An 18,704-nucleotide genomic window follows, 5' to 3' on the forward strand; every position below is an offset into this window, starting at 1 on the left:
AACCACTCTAACTTCCAGACTGAGGTACCATCTCCACTTTAACACCCAGAGTCTAAAATCATGCTTTTCACATGGTTCATTTTTCATTCTGTTTACACCGTTTAAAATGCTATCCTAAGCCAGGGGATTTGTCATCCGTACCTGATTCCATACATACAGTGGACATAGTTAAATAAAGCTCTTCTTAGTGTAGTTGTATCAACATCTTCATGTGTTGCCATAGTGTTATATGTGAGATTATACACCATCCGAAACTTCTCATCGAGGAGATGCCCAATATCAGAATAAAGCCTGTTTACAAGGGAAAAGCCATGATTTTCCCAAGTATAGTCCTGCAGGAAGAGAAGGAAATATATAAATGTACAGATGAATTGAAGTCGTTACCTGATCCTCTCTATAGCTCAACAGGTTTTGTTGTCTGCTATTTATATAATGTCTTAAAAAAAAAACCCTGCATTTTGAATCCTTCATCCATATCACCTGCTCCATTCCCCCAGGCTTCCTGGCAATGAATATCATGTCGCAACGCCCCAGCTCCAGCTGGATATCATTAGCCTACAGGAGAAAAAAAACCCCAAGCTTCTCTTGGTGTTGAGGCAATTTTCCACAGCCTGCTGTGACACTCTGACCAGTGGCATTCTATGTGGGATAGGCCTGGAAGTTTAAAAACTTGTTTCTCTTGGAGGCTCTGATGCTTACCTCTGAGCAGAGATTCATATTTACTTCCACAAAGGATGTACACTCATTGTGTGAAGTGCTGAACTGTCCTTGAACAAACTAATAAAATCCAGGCTGCTTTGCTCTTTGACAAGCACCTGGACTGCAAGTATAAAAGCTTGCCTGCTTCTATCAGGAATAGGAAAATCTTTGCAGAGTCATGGCACAGCACCAGCAGCAGAGAATGACCCTGCTCCAGAGCAGCATGCAACCACTCTCCACACTGCGGTTATATAGAACATGTTAGTTTGCCCACATCCTGGGCAAGTGTTTAATCGTTCAATCACTGATGCCATCTTTACAATCGAGGGCATCATCTCCATGTCCTTCCTGTGTCTGGCTGTTTTCAAAAGGTACTGCTGGGCAAGGGTCCAGACCACGTCTACTGGACTAGGCCCCTGATTAGGACAGTGGGGAAGAGTATGTAGGACAATATTCAGCTGCCTAGCAGAAGCATTCAGTGACGCCTGAAACACACCACAGCATCACATTCAGCCTCCAGCTGCCAGTCCAAAAGACCGTAAGGCTTGTGAGAAATCTGCTGTACCTACCAGCCCTGTAAAAGTGTCCAGGACACCTGGGGCATCACAAAAGCCTCTGAAAACCAGAAGGCTCAGGAGGGGCAAAGAGCTGTTTACTAACAGCAGAGTTAATCCACACTAACAATGGAAAACAGAAAAAAATAATGTAAAGATTCTTCTGTGAATGGAATAACTTTTTCTATTACTAAATTTAAACCCACAGAGATAAAGGCAGCCTTGTTTAATCAGAGTAAGGATTGGACTTATTGCAGAGTTTTGGGAAGCTACTGCAATTTAAATAGCATTAACAGCAGAGCATTTGGGAGGATGTGGGTATACACATCTAACTGCTTAAGACTAGGACATACTAATACAGTTAAATTATCAAGGTGACTCCTTTGAATGCAGGCCAGAGACTGTCCTGTTTATTTATGAGCAGAGATGTTTTAGTTCCAATTTCAACTTCTGTAGAGCTTTTTTCCATGGGAGCCTGCTGCTCCTAAAGTAGTTAAGCAGAATGTTTGATTTACAGGCACTGACTCTGCCTTATTCATTTTGGCAATATCTACCTACTTTAGGCTCATATAAAGACCGCAGAGTAAATTATCCAGATCAGCAGAGACTGCTATATAGCTAAATACATTTCCTGAGAGTGATTATATGGACTCTTTGTTTTACAGTCTTAGATACATCTTCTGACCATGAAGTTTTCCTGCACCCACTGTTTTTTGAATTGAAGTTCTCTGATTTGGTTTAAGATTTCTTCTATTGCTTATAATTTATTATTAGACTGCTGATAAATCTACTCTATAAGCTGGAACAGAACCACCTAGAATGTCTCTCCTGCTATATATATCATGAAGAAGTTCATGAGTCTGGTCATGGAAAAAGGTGCCAATAGGTAAGACAATATACAGGTAAAATGAACATGCAACAGTACTAAAAAAATATATCCAAGTATAGCCAAAACTTCAGTAATCATATTTAAGAACTCCTCTTCCTTTCCGCCATTCAACATCCAGGGATTTGGTGCCTATATGAGAATGATACTCACCAAATCATTCCCACAGACCTACAAGCATCTATGTATTGATAACCACTGGACAGAGAATACTTGATAAAATGGCAGGAAAAAAGAGTTCTTCCAGTGGATTTTTTCTACAATATCTGGAGGGATGGAAAAGAAATTCCTTCTTTTCTATGTTTCACTTCTATTCCAGATTTAGCGATATGCTTTACAGTTCTTTCTTTACAATTCTAGTAATAACTGGAGTAAGACTGAAAGCTAGTTATTCCCTTCTCTGAGATTCACAAATAGTAGAAGACTCATCTCAGGTAGATTTATGGAAGTTTGCAAGTTATTTAATGGACCAGGACAAGAAAAGGAGCATACAACAAACATGCCCCACTACAACCACTTTATGCTATTTGCCCTCTAATGAGGTACACAAATATTTTTTGAGTGAATGTACTTTAAAGAGATGGTACCTGAGCTCTGAATGTTGGCAGATGGTCTTCTCCTCGCCTTGCGAAGTCTTTGTACCCAAACCCAGGATCTTCAATATAGCGGGAGACATCTGTAGAAACTATTTCATCATCAAATGCTGTGAATAAAACAGCAAAATGCTTTGCTTTAGGCAAGCACATGAGTTAGCACCAACTTCCATCTACCACACTACTACAGGATTAGAGAACAATTTTAGAAGTTGTGCAAAGGAAGGGAGTGGTATGAGGGAAAGAAACTTTTCAATCTCAATTTGCCTGTATGGGATCCATCCCTTTCATCAAGCCAACTAAATGTCAGCCTACACCAAACATCTAACATACTTCTATAAAATGGGAAGAGATAGGCTAATCTTCTGTCTGCAGGTGTGCTGTTCCTGCTGTTGACTGCTGAGGGAGGCTAGGTGTCTTAAATAAGGAATTTAGTGTTAGTAAATTAGAAATTACTGTTAGTAAAGTCATTCTTTTAGAATAAGAAACAGAAAAATGTACCCTTGCCAACAGGATCACTATGTTGAGCCGGTATGGTGTCAGGAATTACACCAGTTCTGTTCTACAACCCAGAGTATGAGCAACCGGAAAGCAGTGCAACACTCCACTTGTAAATATCAGTTGAAGATTATATGAAAGCAGAGTTCTACAGTACATCAGGCTGAAATTCTGCCAGAAGCTCTAGTAACTAAGCATCTTCAGAGAGCTCCAAAACATGTCACTAAGCAAGCGCAGGTTCTCTATCAGGAATCAGTCTTTCCTCCCGAATAAACAGGTGGCTTGATTGTGTAACTACCTCTGCAGAAGTTGACTACTGCATAGCTGACTGCATTTGACCCCAATGTTAAAATCCTGGCTTGCTTCCACATGCATTGACAGAACAGTTGCCATATGTCCACTGTTAGCACCTTGAAAAGTCAGTTAATCTAAGAATTGCAGAAGTGCTTTATCTCTTCTTTGCCTCATTAAACAATCAAAACATAACTGCGTAGGAAGAAGCTCGCACAGCATCTGCTACAGCAAATCCTCAGCGAAGAATAAAAAACCTGCACACGTACAGTTCTCTCCACTGACAAGGACTGAATATCATGAAAGGGCCCAACACATACAGACTCCTCAGCTCAAACCAGCAAAAGGCAAAGAGGGAGGAAAGTCAACAAAACTATCAGCAATGGCATAAAAAACCCGATTCTGCCCCAAACAACACCTCTTCCTTATACATGTGAAGTTGCAGAGACTCATGGAAGTCCTGACTTGATAATGAAACTGCAACGGTGTCAGTTTATCTGCATTGCTGATCCTGTCTGACCAAAGAAAAACAGAGCAAGAAAGGACAATGTCTGTTTCCTAACATCCAGCCATGTCATGTATCTTGTTTCAGAGATTTTGCATGTTCCTAGAGAGCCACAAAACAATCCCTCTGCTGATCCATAACATATTCTTCCTACCTTTTGGGATTAGTGCACGAAAACTTACATGCCTTCAAACACGTTTGGTCTGAAGCTACTGAGATCTGAGTTCACAAAAAACAGCGTCAATGAAATGTGAAGTGTTTTATGTGTCACTTCTTAAAAAGACACAAGCTATCATCTTCAAGTAGCCTCTGCTATGAGGAAATGGTTGGAGATTCTGATTGCCTTAATAGTATTGTTTCTTCAAACACTTTACTTGGTAAAAAAACCCCACCTTCTTGCCTATAGGAAACAGATTCTGTCGTTACAGATTAAGACCTCCAGAGCATATGAAGAATACTGGAAAAGAAGCTTTCAGCTCAGAATTTTGAACATTATTTAAGAATAAAAAGCTGCTAAGAACCTCTATCACAACACAGGCTGTGGAACAGCACAGCAGTATGATCACTCGGAACAGTTAAGTTAGAAATGTGCTTTCCAGCTGTGCAGTAAATGGTAGAGAAGTTGAGTCTCATCCCAATCTATTTCCTGAACTAAATGTCATATCTGAAGGCTACTTACAAACATCATTGAAGTTCTAAGCACTGTAGATCCTAAACCTGTTAAACATCACAGAATACTTATATGAATTAATTAATTTGAAGATACAGAGCATATAAAGAAAGAGAAATTTACACCTAAGTTTTTAAGAAAGCCTACAGGCTTTTTTTTTACTATAAAGAGCTAAATTTCAAGTAGCAAAAAGGATGGTGTTATATGCCAATCAAGAAATCTCAAGCAGATGAAGCAAGTGACAGGACCACCCCTACTACACTGCTACTAGACCAAGAACCAGAATAAAAAAAATGGACAGAAAAAGTTGTAGTCACTGAACTGGCCTCAAGTGTTTAGTTCTTACAAAGCACAAACAAAAGGGAACTGGAAAAGCACAAATACCTCCACTAATTACTAGCAGACTCTCCTTCTTCTCCTTTTCAAAGCGAGTTGCCATTTCCTCCTGAGAGGCTTCTTCATCCTCTTTATCTTCTTGTAGCCTCTTCATCCTTTCCATTAAGGCCTCCAGCTCACTTAAAGAATCTGCAATCTGCAAAAACACCATGACATTCTGCAAAATTAGAAGATAGACAACGTGTGTCATCTTCAGATTACATGCTCCACAACAAACATTCTCAAAAATAGATAGCAGCAGCAAACACAAAAACTCACGCCAGAATGCATTTTGTCACATACAGCGTAGACAAACAGCTTTCAGACAGTGAGAAGGAAGCTGGGAAGTGTTAGTCTAACCTATCGCTGTAATCTGCTGCAGTGGATTAACAGCGGAAGGAAGAGGTGGTGTTTGAACGTGGAAACCATAGCCACTTTAATATATATTCCACCACACAGATGGCTCAGGAAAAGCCATCTGTGTGCCCTACATGTATCAGAAAACAACTTTTAATATTAAGGTAGCTTTTTTGAGTCTATTAGTAATGCAAAATATTTTCTGAAGAGATACAGTGCAACACTGCAATGCAGGAACAAAACCTGAGACAGCAAATCAGTGTTTTCTTTTACTTTTCACTACACTTGATCAAAATAACCATTATATTGATCCTTTTTCTTGATTTTGTGAGGAAACTAAATTTCTTTACTAGAAACACATTGAAGTTTGGGGTTCTATGATCTGTACTTATCATTCAGAAGTTTCGTAAGATAAATTGTTTTATTTTTATTTTTCAGCTTTTCCTTCTGATTCTGTTCTTCTGCCCATAGCTATAATTGTTTTCTAGTATGCTACTCTCTGCTTAGAAAGCAGCACAGTCAGCAGCAGCCCTTTGCCTGCTACAAACAGGGAATAAGACACCCCAGTGGTTTGAGCTAGCATGTCTTACAGCCCAGAAATTTAAGATACAGCAACTGAACTGACTGATTACATGTGCGCATTGTGCTGCTAATTTTAAAAAATATATCTAATGACTGCTCATAATCCTGATCTTCCAATACAGGCAATGAGGCTAATTCATCAGTCGGCATTAATTCAACAACATGTCTTTAAAGCGTTATAGAGCCACTTTCAGAAAAAAATTTCCACATTTAAGTTAATTAAATAGTCATCAAAGTTCTCTGATGGTTGGTTCAAGACTGGAACACCAGCATGAAGAATTAAATAATTTTAGTTGAGACATTTCCTCCCATCTACATGAAAGTGTTTCAGAAGAGCACCTCTTTTGTGACTGTAGTCCTTGAAGTCAAAATTATTATTATTATGACTTCTGTTTTCCTTCCCATTTCTTCTTTCATTCCAGATGTTAGGAACATGGATGATACAATGCTCCAGTCAGCGACACACTATCTGAAGAAACTGGGACTTTACGGTTTCAGCTGAAAGCCAATTTTTAGTCTTGCCCAATGGGCTGGAAGATGAACTATCAAAATCACATTGCTCTGACTACCATCTGTCGTTACAACGTGGCCTTCAATAGATTACACTGCAAACTGCTAGAGCTAACGTAGGAGTTACCAGACTCAAGCATTCCAGTAAAGTAGACAAAAACTTCCAAATTACCCTGAAATTTCAACAGGAAAGAATGGAAGAAAGTTTTCTAATGCAAAACAGAGGCAAGCAAAAGAATCTTCTTGCAACACTAACCCCAAAGTTGCTACTTGTGAGGGATGCATTTTCTATGTTGTTGTCATTGGCAAGGTCACAGACACAGAAGTTGTTGACTGCTATAAGTCTGACTCCATTAGATGTATCCGGATCTCTCTCTGGATTGATGCCACTACCAAATACAAAACTTGCCAAGGCATGATAATGTGCCAACAGGACAACAGCATGCACCAGTTCAGGAAGAGACCAATTATTTTCCCCAGTCTTGACAAGTTTCTGAAATGAGAATAGAAGAAGTGTAAATATAAAATTTCTTTCGTCCCCTGGCTTTCCTATAAAACACTATGTATTTTAAAAAGGGATGAATTCCTTTCTTCCAATAATACCATATTCCTCTTGCACACAAACTCTCGATGGATGAAAAAAAGAGACATCTAATATATTACCTTTTTTCTTTTGGGGTTAGTTTAGCCAATGCTATTCCTAAGAAGCAAATCTTGTTGGCTTTGTCACACAGAAGAATTTATTGGCTTATTCAAAGCTCTAGTACTTCCTTGAATTTTTTAACTCAAGGTAATGAAGCCTAAACGGACACTTGCATAGTTCTTAGCAGTTCTTACTGCTGGACATGTACTGCTATTACAGGGAACGACTCAGCAGGTACCTGAATGTGCTCTTTCGTGATTAGCCAGGGCCGGTGTGCAAGGAGTTTGTTTATTTCATTCAGATTTTTCAGTCTTTGGGGAATGTATTCTAAACCGTTCAACCACTCTGCAATCCCGCCAGTCTTCAAAAACTCATCAACATGCATATTTATTAGGTAGGAACACTGATGTCTGGCTGCAGCCTGGAATAATTAAACACAGAGTGAAAAGGTCAGCACATTAGCGCATAATCGGATTTTGCTGCAGGTGGAAGACAGTTTATTAACACAAAACAAAAATACGATTTGATTCCAAAGGGCCATGTTTTATACTGTAATGCAATTCTGTACAGTATGGAGGATTCGCCAGTAAAAATACATTTGATTACTTTACTCCAAACCACAGAATCTACTTTAGGCTGGAAGAGATCTCTAGAGGAGATCTGGTCCAAGCCCCTGCTCACAGTAGGGCTATCTTAGATCAGGTTGCTCAGAGCCTTGACCAGACAAGATCTCCATTCCTGGAGATCACACAACCTCTCTTGGCCCCTGTTGCAATCTCTCAACATCCTCACAATAAAAATTGTTTTCCTAGTGTCGACCTGGAATTTGTTGTGACTTGAGTCCACTGCATCTCATCCCACTGCTGCGCACTGATGGTTGAATATCCAGACATAAGATAACACAGTTTTAACTGCTCTTTGTAAAACCTCACTTTCGAGGGCATGTGAGAAGTGTACCACTATAGGAAACAGGGAAACACGCATGTTGTCATTCTCCCTTCTCATTGAAAACCTTCTGGCTAGGCATGCTTTATTATGACAAAAATCAACTACGAAAAGTTACCCCCTGCCAAAATATCACACTAGTGTCTCCTTTCTAAAGTCTTCCTTTTTTCTTCTTTTTTAAAACACAAGTCAAGGCCACAGGAGAAAATACATAGCCTGTTGGTACATACCATTATAGCAATGTAGTGCCTATAGGGCAAAGGAAGAGGCCCATCCATGCGCAGCATATAGAACTGGCTGCGGAGGAAAGACTCCAGGTACTGGGTATGGATACTCATGACCTGTGTGATGTTGTCCAGGCGACCAGATGTAGAGTATTCTTCCACAAGAAGATTAGTACGTTCATCCAAACCATTTGCTTGCATAACCTTAAAAATAAGATGGACAAACTTAACAGAGAAAGCGATTTTCTCTAGCTTTAGCCCTGGAGAGAAACATACTGCCGTATGAAAGGTCTGTCTGTGTACAAACTTAAAGGCAATGATGGAGATCTGGATGTATGTTCGTAAATATACATGCTTTCATGCATGCAAACATACACATACAGATGTTTTTTGTATACTGAGAATTGAAGAGCGCTTTACACTGTACCTCGTTATTTTAATATGTTTCTAAAAATACAAAAACATTTTTCTGCAGATGTTTCCGAAACAGCTAAACTCGCAGGTGCTTGAAGTCAAATCTGTACAGAGTGCTGGAAGAAAGCAACAGCTAAATGGAAAGTCAAGTCTTCATGGAAGTCAGCCTGTATAGACACACACCACCCAAGCATTCAGCCCTAAAACCAATTTCAAAATTAATGGAGAGGAACTGGGTTATGTAACCAAATTATAGAAAGAAGCCTGGCAACCTACCCCTTCTGTGCTTGTATAATTGAAGAGGAGATCAAATGCTAATTTGTCCATAACATTCAAGTATTATTTAAAATAGGAATTTGATGCTTTCTTTAAACAAAAGGTGTTCTTTAATTATTCCAACCAATCCAAACCTTGGGCACAAGATGAAATGAAAGACCAAAAGAGTAAGTAGCTCTTGCACTGCAAGCCCTGACAGTATTAGTGCTATTACTCAGTGCTTATTACCAAGAACAGCCACTCTCAACATGTTCACCACTGAAGTTACAAGCACAAGACTAGAATACCCAGTATTTATTCTAAAACTGCACAGTATTAAGCCAGACAGCTTACTATTGCAAACACCATGAAATGAGAAAACATTTTAGCTGGTTTACTGTAAATGAAGACAGAAAGTGCGTAAAACCAAGAAAACACAATGCTTTTGCTGAAATACTCTACTTAAAATACTTTTTCCTTCTTTATGATGGGCTGATGAATGGACCATGTCTCAAATATTTTTCCATCAAATCATAGAAGCTACTTACAAAGAAATACAAACAACTTACTACATTTTCACTTCTCACCACTGTACTCTGCATTTTAATTTGTGGGCCCAGAAAGAAAGGGAAGAGGCAGCTATGCAGTTAGGCAGCTCCACCATTTTTGCAGGTGTAGCTCTTCTCTATGACAGCTTTCCTGTGTTTTGTACCCAAAATGATGCCTCCTCAGTTTTCCTTAAGAATGTTTTTACCATCAGAAGTTTATTCACATATTAGAGATCATTTTATCTCCCTTATTATGGTATATCCCTCACTCCACCCCAAGGAGTCCCCCTTATTCTTCAGCAAGTGTATCTCCCATTATCTAAGAGATCTTTTGTCTCATTTAGTTGTTTCTTGGGGAAATCATACTTCTTGTGTCTCTGATAAGGTTTCTAATCCTCTCTAGCTTGTAAGGAGTTTTTGTTGTAACAGTGCAAGTTATGGAGAAGAAATTCTGCTGACAAAATTGAAATATAATCCTGTAGGACTGCACTGTTGCTATGTTAGGCATAGCAATATGCAGCATTATTGCTTCTGAGATTTATCTCCACCTATATTACTATCCTCTTCATACTGTATATGTATACTTCCTCCTGATTTATTATCATCCATGGATTCACGAACATGTTTTTTAATTCTGCTTGTAAAGCCTTACGGCACTTTAACATGAACCTTTACAATTAAGTTGTTATTGCTCTGTCCATATTCCTTCCATTACGACAATAAAGCAGGCTTTGACACGAGCAATGTAATTATCAAGATTTGTGAGACATTCAGTGTGTTACTAATCTCTAACTACATCCTTCCTATCCACTGTATAATTTCATGCCAAGGAACAGGGGAAAAAAGGTAGCTTAACAAACAATATTTAACATTTGTTCGTTATACTGAATAGCTGTTCTATCCATACAGGCGGAGGTTCCGTGCGTGCACTGGGTAATCCCTGGGGTTACTCTCTTCTGAGAGCTACTCAGTGATTCCTCCTTCACCCCTGGCTAGTGCCTTTACCAAGTGTATCAGCTGTGAAATAAATTCATTAACAATTCTCTCAAAATATGTTATTATTTTAACTACATTTTTTCTACTTTTTATACAATTATTGACTTTATGAGAAAAAATAAGTCATTGTGAAGTTTGGCATCTCAATTTCATCTCATATTTCATACAAAAGGGAAGTCCTCTTCACAAGTTTGGCTGGCTGGAACTCATCCTGCTCCCCTTTTCCCAAGCCTAAAAGATTCTTTTTGACCTCTCTTCCTTTTTGCTTCATTATGTTTTCTTGTTGCTAGCCTTTACGCTCTCTCTGTTCGCTTTTAGATTCAAACCTTGCTGGTGTGTAAATGGGGAGAGACTCAGAGAACAGCAGCTACCTTGTCTTTCAAAACGTCTTTTTGGCTCTTCTACTCTGAATTATCTGCCTTTAGCAACTACTTAAAACAAAACAAAAGGTCCTGGTTTTTTAGTCAGGCATCCCAAATAATTAATTCATCAAGAAATAATACTTTGGGGAGACTGTGATCACAGCAGAACACCATCTTAGTAAAGTTTCTACACTGCAGCTAGCTGCAAATCAAGGTTTAAGTTGAACATTAAATCATGGGCAGAAATCTTGAGTTTGAAGTCAAGCCATACCTTTCCTTTCAATGATAATTTCTCTCAAGAGCTACAGTTACAGTCTACGGAGTTAGTATTATTTTCAGGTTTTCTCAAACTGAAGGTCAGAGACTGCTCGGAGAGCTATATAATCATACCCCTGCAACACTGGATGCCTCCCCTTAGGCCTGGCATTAAGAGTAACAACAGATTATCCCCCCCGAGAAGTGCAGAGGTGGCACTCACGGCTCTCTCCGGGAGTACTGGCAATGGGAAATATGACAAATGGCACCATTTGTGTGAGAGGCAGGGTGGTTCTTACCCACTGGAGCCTGCTCTAGAGAAACCACCGCTTCTGCTTGCAGAGGAGCTCATCTGGGTACCACTGTCCTTCAGTATTTCCATTTTAAAAGCTATCACCCACCTGGCCCAGTTAACCGCAAACTTACTTCATTCTCTGGTATAAAGGCACTTGGTCCTCTTGTCAACGGTGGGGAGACTTGGACTCTTTTTTCCTGCAAAACAATCACATACTTTGGTCAGTGTCAGGAATATCATAGGAACTCGCTTTACCTCGCAAGATGAGATCTTCAAGGCCTGGAATAGGTTCTCTTCCCAAGGCCACCTGGGTCTCTAACAGCCCACTGGGGAGATGAAGCCATCATGCCATGCTGGTTAGATCAGCTTTGCATCCCCTGTACTTCGCGTGAATGAACGGCATCAATTTTGGCAATGGATAAACAGGAAAAACCCCAAAATCTAATCCCTATTGGCCTATAGACCAGCTTGAAGATACACAAACAACAGCAATAAAACATTTGGCACAATGCTAAAATTAGCCATTTACTGGACTAAATGGAAGATCAGAAAGTAGAGGGGAAAAAAGCCACACTTGGGAAATGATAAGCAAGACACTGTCTTCTTCAATGTCAGCACCTAATGAGATCCTCAGTGTCGAGAAGAGTGTAAACACTTTGTGTGCCAAATATTGGCATAAAAAGCACAGTCCACGCAAACCAGCAAGACCCAATTAAAGACTTGTTCTAGGAAAAGAATCACAGAATCACAGAATGGCAGGGGTTGGGAGGGACCTCTGGAGATCATCCCGTCCAACCCCCTGCTTGAGCAGGCACACCCAGAGCAGAGGGCACAGGAACATGGCCAGGCGGGGTGTGAATGTCTCCAGGGAAGGAGACTCCACAGCCTCCCTGGGCAGCCTGTGCCACTGCTCTGGCACCCGCACAGGGAAGAAGGTTTTTCTCATATCAAGGTAGAACTTCCTGTGTTCCCACTTGTGCCCATTGCCCCTGGCCCTGTCACTGGGCACTATTGAAGAGAGTCCAGTCCATCACCCTGACACCTACCCTTTAGGTATTTATAGGTATTGATTAAATCCCCCCTCAGTCTTCTATTCTCCAGGCTAAACAAACCCAAGCCTCTCAGCCTTTCCTCATAAAGGAGACGCTCCAGTCCCCTGATCATCTTCGTAGCTCTCTGCTGGACTTGCTCAAGCAGTTCCACATCCTTCTTGAACTGGGGGGCCCAAAACTGGACACAGCACTCCAAATGTGGTCTCACTAGGGCAGAGTAGAGGGGGAGGATAACCTCTCTCGATCTGCTGGCCACACTCCTTTTAAACACAATGGCAAGCCCGCCTTGCTCAGCTGCTGAGCCCGGAGGAGAACACCACACACAGTACAAGTCTTGGTGTGCAGACCCCAGCTAGAAGTCATGAAATGCCCTTTGAGGATGATATATTTAGTACAGAACAGGCTGATAGAGTAACAAGAGACAGAGGACTTTTTTGATTTATTAGGGATAAGAAATTGAACTAAGATAAACTGTGGAGGGTTTCATAGTGTGTCTGCTGACAGCCAGAGGGCTGAAGGGGCCCTTGGGGAGGCTGACTGCTCCCCTGGTTCACCAGCACTGTCCACGTCATTCCTGACCAGCATTGCTCCAACCTCCGCTTAAAGAGCCTCCCGGAGGTTCCTCTGTCTCTCCACGTCATTTAGTTCCTCAGATCTTTAGAAACCTTTCCTAATGTCTAACCTGAATTTCCCTTACAGTAATTTAAAGCCGTTGCTTCTTGTCTTTTCTTCTTTTCCATTTTATGGTTATATTCCACCTATCTGGAAACTATTGCTGCACTCTTTCTCAGGTCCCTAATTGCACCACAGCACTGATGACTCTTAGTAAGTTATCCATCAATAGCTGTATAGGATTTGCGTACTAAATTTTTCATGCCCCTAACATAAAAGTTCAAAGTTTTCCATAACAAATGACTCTTAAATACCTCTACCAGGGGGTTTTAACCTTAACCGCCATGTGCACGGATGGCAGTGCTGGTCCCAGAAGGAGCGTGCCAGCGATTTCCACACAGGAAAGTGAAGCCACTGGAGCTGCATAACTATTGTCCTGCTCCTTAAAAACATCCTGTCCTTTCTAAATTAGATTATGAAAAAACATGCAGAAATCAGCAGTGATTATTCAGTAAAGATGTTCAAAAGCAAACTCTCGCAGGACAATCAGATTTGTGACTTTGGAATAATTAGCTGTTAAAAGATGCACAAATAAGCTGGATCTACTGTGTGAAGCCCAGCAGCCAGGAGACAACTTAGTGCAACCGCTGCCTGCTGTCACAGCCTCAAAATCCCATAAAATATTTCTTATGAATCAAATGTACTCAGTCTAAAGTAAGAAGAAAGGGTGTAGAGAGATCAGGTATCTGCACATGCAACTGCTTCCTCGCACAGCTACACAAGGTACAGGAAGACATCTTCTAGCTTTAAATACACAATCTTGCTGGCAGCCAGTCATTTCTGCCAACATAAGAAAAATAAATGCTTTCCAAGATTACTATTAAGGTTGCGTTTTACTTGGTTTATGAAGTTTATCTGGATATTAGAGTTTAAAACCTTCATTTCATACTGAATAATCTGGAGGATGCAGCTTGTGCGAGCAAGACAACTTAGCTGCAAACTGTCAGCTCTCACAGGAACACAGGTCTAAACCAGAGCTGAACGATTGCCTTCTCTGTCTTGCTCTCTCTCTCTGCTTCTTCAGGCTCTGCAAAGCTGGTCCTCAAGGCCAGACCAGGGAAAAAAATGCAGTGCTTCTTCTAGCAGGATCTGGGCTCCATTCCTGTGTTTCCCCATTCGATGTGACTGCTATTACTCCTTTGACCTTGCAGATAAACTACTGCTGAGAAGGAAAGGAGGAAATGGTAGTTGGGTGGAAGAACATAGGGAAGTATCTCAGATTAATTCCTGTGAACGATGACAGAAAGCCAAGGAGATAGGCAGACATAAAAAACGAGGTGTGTTGAATATACTGTGAAAAGGACAAAACGCAGCTCCTTTTGGGTGGCGGTAGTTACAAAAAACACAAGCCTGGAAAAAACAGATACACAACCAAAGCAGGAACAAGAAAACAATACCCCAAACACAATAATTCAAGTTGGTGAGTCTAATCACGGCACTCTTTCAGGGAGCTGGGTTTTTTATATATTAGAAATATATACCCTTCCCTTCCACCAACACGGATGACTACTTTGCCTTCATGCCAAAGCATTTATTTTATTAAAACTGGTCAAAACAAGCTTGTCAGAAGAAAAGGAGCAAATATCATCTGGTTGCACAAGTTCTTGGGATGCTATTAATAAACACATGGGAAGTTTACTAGCATTAGAAAGATAATGCTGGCTTTGTCGAACTGTAGATAAGAACCCCTGCTTCTGGGCATGCTTTATCTAGAGCTGTGATTTAAGGTCTACCCAAGAACCTGAACATGAAAAACTACGTATGAGAATTACACAGCAACACTGCAGATGTATGGTTCTTTATGGCAAAAGTTCTTGCAAATCTTTGTATTTCCCAAAAAATCAGGTGCATTTTCCTGACCAACTAGTCCCTGCAGGTCACACTAGCTATTTGTAAGTCAGCCAGCATCCCCAATATCTTATTTGAAATTGGATTCTTATGCTAAGTGGCTGAAGCAAGAAACAGGTTGCTCAGCAACCAAAATGCGATATGCACGTATACCAGCCATCTTCTGCTTCATGTTCCTCCAGAAACGTGTTGCAAGAATATGAATAAGTTACCTTAAAAGGTTTGCAACCAATTCCACTTACATTTAAGCTAGAGCCTTTTCTGGGGGTGCTTCTTCGGAAGGAGAAAGATGACAAGGAGCTTCAAAGATAAACAGAGAAAACTGAGCCCAAGCACGTTACTGGGAGAGAGGCCACTGCAAGCCAGAGCCTAGACACAGGTTTTGCAGTAGTGCACTGTGGCATCAGACAGCAGGACAAGACCTCTAAAGATCACAGGAATGCTGCTGCAGAAATTTGTGAAAGAACAGGCCTGAGCAAGCTTTATCTGTGACTTGCTTTCTCTCCTTAAGCTGCGCATGGAATGGTGTCAGGAACTAAATATCAGGAACTTTAACAGTGATGAATTGGAACCATTTCCCACTTGCACATCTATAATTTGCAAGAAACACCTTCATCCTTGTGCAAGCTCTGCCCAAAGCCCCCAGAGCCAAAAGCTGCGACTTGCCACCTCGTGGGTTTATTTTTAGCTGTGGCAGTGACCATGCACCTTCCCTCCAGAGCCAAGAGGCTGGGGGCACTGGGACATGGCACCTGCATCATAAATAGCTGCCGGGCTGCTGCAGCAAAGGAAGGGATGCCAGAGCCACTCAGCTGGCAATATGGCCATGAAGCCAAAGCAGGAGCAAGCACAAGCGCGGCCAGTGCTAAGGCAGCATGGCGGCCTTCCTCCCAAAGTGTAAAGCAAAAGAAATAATGCTTCTTCCTTTTCTCTATCGCATGAGTTGCTGCATCCTCAGGTTTTAAAGAAAAGACTCTTTTTAGTGAGCTGTAAAAGGAGGCCGTTTTACTTGAGAATGGAGCTGCTAGCTGGCGGGACTGATCAAACAGCTGGTTTGGGAAGTAATTTTGAATACCCATGAACGCAGAAAGCACAGGCGAGAAGTGGTTGCATTGATGCAGGTGTATGGGGGCTTCTCATGCACATGGTGCATAAAAGCTAATTCAACCTGAACTTGACATCAAGGTAGTCGTTCCACAACTGGGGTGGGGGTGGGGGTGTGTGGAATCACCAGGAAGAAACATTCTGCACCTCAAGAGGGAATTTTGCGAGCCACGGCAACGCTGCCACTTGTGTCCTTGTGAACTCCTAGAGCAGCACAAGCGGCTGCGAAACACCCACGAAGGGGCTTAGAGCCTCCACTCCGACAAAAATTGCTGCCACTATAAAGACATCATGATAATAAACAGCACTAGATCAAATATAAATTCCAAGGGCAGCCCAGAAGTAGCTTCTCCTTATGAACAAACTTTTTCCTAAACAAGCAGGAATTTTTTTGAGGGGAAGGTGATGCATATGTATTTCTTATTTATTACACCTTGTCTTGTATTATAATCTACAAGCAATTTTGATAACATCTAGCATTTCTAAGGATCTTTGTCATTAAATTCAGTGGTCTATCTCTTCATAACACACATTAGCATCTGTGGCAATAATCTGCAGTTAAGTCCATCACTGGGACACCTGCATGGAGATGGCTCCATTTTTCCGAGGTGCCTGAACTCCTCCAGCAGAAAGCGAGAGCACGGTGCAGTGTCATTAGTAACAGGAGTTGAGCACCATTCAAGACTCCCTGGAGTCTCCTGCTTGGCATCCAACCATTGCCCCAGAAGGAAATGGCTTCCCATAGGTATGTATAGTGTCTGCCAGTTCCTATGATACCTGGACGAGCCCTGGATACCCTTAAGCATCCTAAATGGTACTTAATGCAGGTGACCATGGCACTGGTCACAGCACCTGGAGTGCAGTTTGCGTCACCCTCAAACCTAGTGACTGGTGAGCCAGGTCACCTGCTGGGCTTTGCTGGCTGCACCAGGTGTTTGGACACTGAGGGTGGGAGTGGAGAACTGCGTTTAAGACTGCCTACCTGGGGCTGAATTTCCCCAAAGGGATTGGTTTTGTCCCAGTCTCAGATTTATCTTACAGTTCTTCAAAATAAGCTAGTTCAGTCTCATGGACTTGATGCTACGGAGCCCACTTTCGGTTTTCAGTCTAGCACAAACAAATGCCTTATATTTTAGTTGACATAGTACAGACAGTATTACCTGCTGCTGCTGGTTAAAACCCTATTTACAAACTGGCTTCTCCCACCCCCATTATTGCTTACCAAACACATATCCACTCTTGGTTCTTGGATCCTGGAGCAGTGTCCACCTCTGTTTGCTCTGATCACAGTCAAATGCTCTGGGCTTCATTAACACCTAACACAATTTTACAGTTATACTGGACTGCCTACTCATTCAACCCTCGCTGAAGACAGAAGAAAGCATAACAAAAAATATTATCTGAACACTGACTGTATCTTAGCTTCTACTATTATTCAAACCCTTCCTTAGGATGTAAGAGGGATTTTGTTTATTTCTGCATATGCCAATTTGCATTCTAATTTATTCACCTAACTTTGTCAGAGGAAGAGCATTTTAGAAATGTGGCAGAAGTTTAGGACACATTCAAATCGATGGGCCCTGACAACATCCACCCGAGGGTGTTGAGAGAGCTGGCTGACATCATCGCAAGGCCACTCTCCATAATCTTTGAGAGGTCATGGAGAATGGGGGATGTCCCAGAGGAGTGGAGGAAGGCAAATGTTACCCCTGTCTACAAGAAAGGCTCGAGGGAGGATCTGGGTAACTATGGGCCCATCAGCCTTACTTCAGTCCCTGGGAAAGTTATGGAACGAATCCTCCTGGGGGCCATCACAAGTCAATTGAAGCACGTGACTGGGAAAAGCCAACATGGCTTCACTAAAGGCAGATCGTGCTTGACAAACCTGGTGGCCTTCTACGACAAAGCGACTTGCCTGGTTGACATGGGGCGGGCGGTGGACATTGTCTACCTGGACTTCTCCAAGGCCTTTGATACGGTTCCCCACAGTCTCCTCCTGGAGAAATTAATGTGTTATGGCCTAGACAAGTGGTCTGTGCAGTGGGTGGGGAACTGGCTGACAGGCCGCACCCAAAGGGTGGTGGTAAATAGCTCTTTTTCAAAGTGGCAACCTGTCACTAGTGGAGTCCCCCAGCGATCGATATCGGGCCCAATGTTATTCAACATCTTCATAACTCATCTGGATCAGGGGATCAAGCACAGCCTAATGAAGTTTGCTGATGACACCAAGTTGAGTGGGGAAGTAGACACTCCAGAAGGGAGAGCTGCTCTGCAGGAAGATCTGGATAGGCTGGAAGAGTGGACCAGCAAGAACCTTATGAAGTTCAACAAGGACAAGTGTAAGGTCATGCACCTGGGAAAACATAATCCGGGAGTGCAGCACAGACTGGGATCCACCTGGCTGGAGAGCAGCTCTGTGGAAAGGGACCTGGGGGTGCTGGTGGACAGGAAGCTCAACGAGTGAACAGTGTGCTGCTGCGGCCAAGAAGGCCAACAGGATGCTGGGTTGCATCAAAAAGGGCATCGCCAGCAGAGGTAACGAAGTCATTATCCCACTCTACTCAGGGCTTG

The 18,704-nt window shown here is 41.8% G+C and overlaps 1 protein-coding gene across 3 annotated transcripts in view; it reads right to left on the minus strand.

The window, feature by feature from the left end:
• Window positions 1-18,704, minus strand: part of SESN3 (sestrin 3) — a 41,093-nt gene that overhangs the window by 3,413 nt on the left and 18,976 nt on the right. For 2 of the 3 annotated variants that reach the window (XM_075081539.1, XM_075081557.1), the window contains exons 2-8: window positions 11,589-11,654; window positions 8,339-8,536; window positions 7,402-7,584; window positions 6,777-7,013; window positions 5,081-5,249; window positions 2,727-2,842; window positions 142-332 (exon numbers count right to left, since the gene is read on the minus strand). In XM_075081539.1, coding sequence (XP_074937640.1) covers window positions 142-332; window positions 2,727-2,842; window positions 5,081-5,249; window positions 6,777-7,013; window positions 7,402-7,584; window positions 8,339-8,536; window positions 11,589-11,654 — 1,160 coding nt within the window. The remainder of the gene's footprint in view (window positions 1-141; window positions 333-2,726; window positions 2,843-5,080; window positions 5,250-6,776; window positions 7,014-7,401; window positions 7,585-8,338; window positions 8,537-11,588; window positions 11,655-18,704) is intronic. The other variant, XM_075081546.1, reaches the window with a different exon arrangement.

This window comes from Phalacrocorax aristotelis, chromosome 1 (genome assembly GCF_949628215.1).
Source record: "Phalacrocorax aristotelis chromosome 1, bGulAri2.1, whole genome shotgun sequence".
Lineage (NCBI taxonomy): Eukaryota > Metazoa > Chordata > Aves > Suliformes > Phalacrocoracidae > Phalacrocorax > Phalacrocorax aristotelis.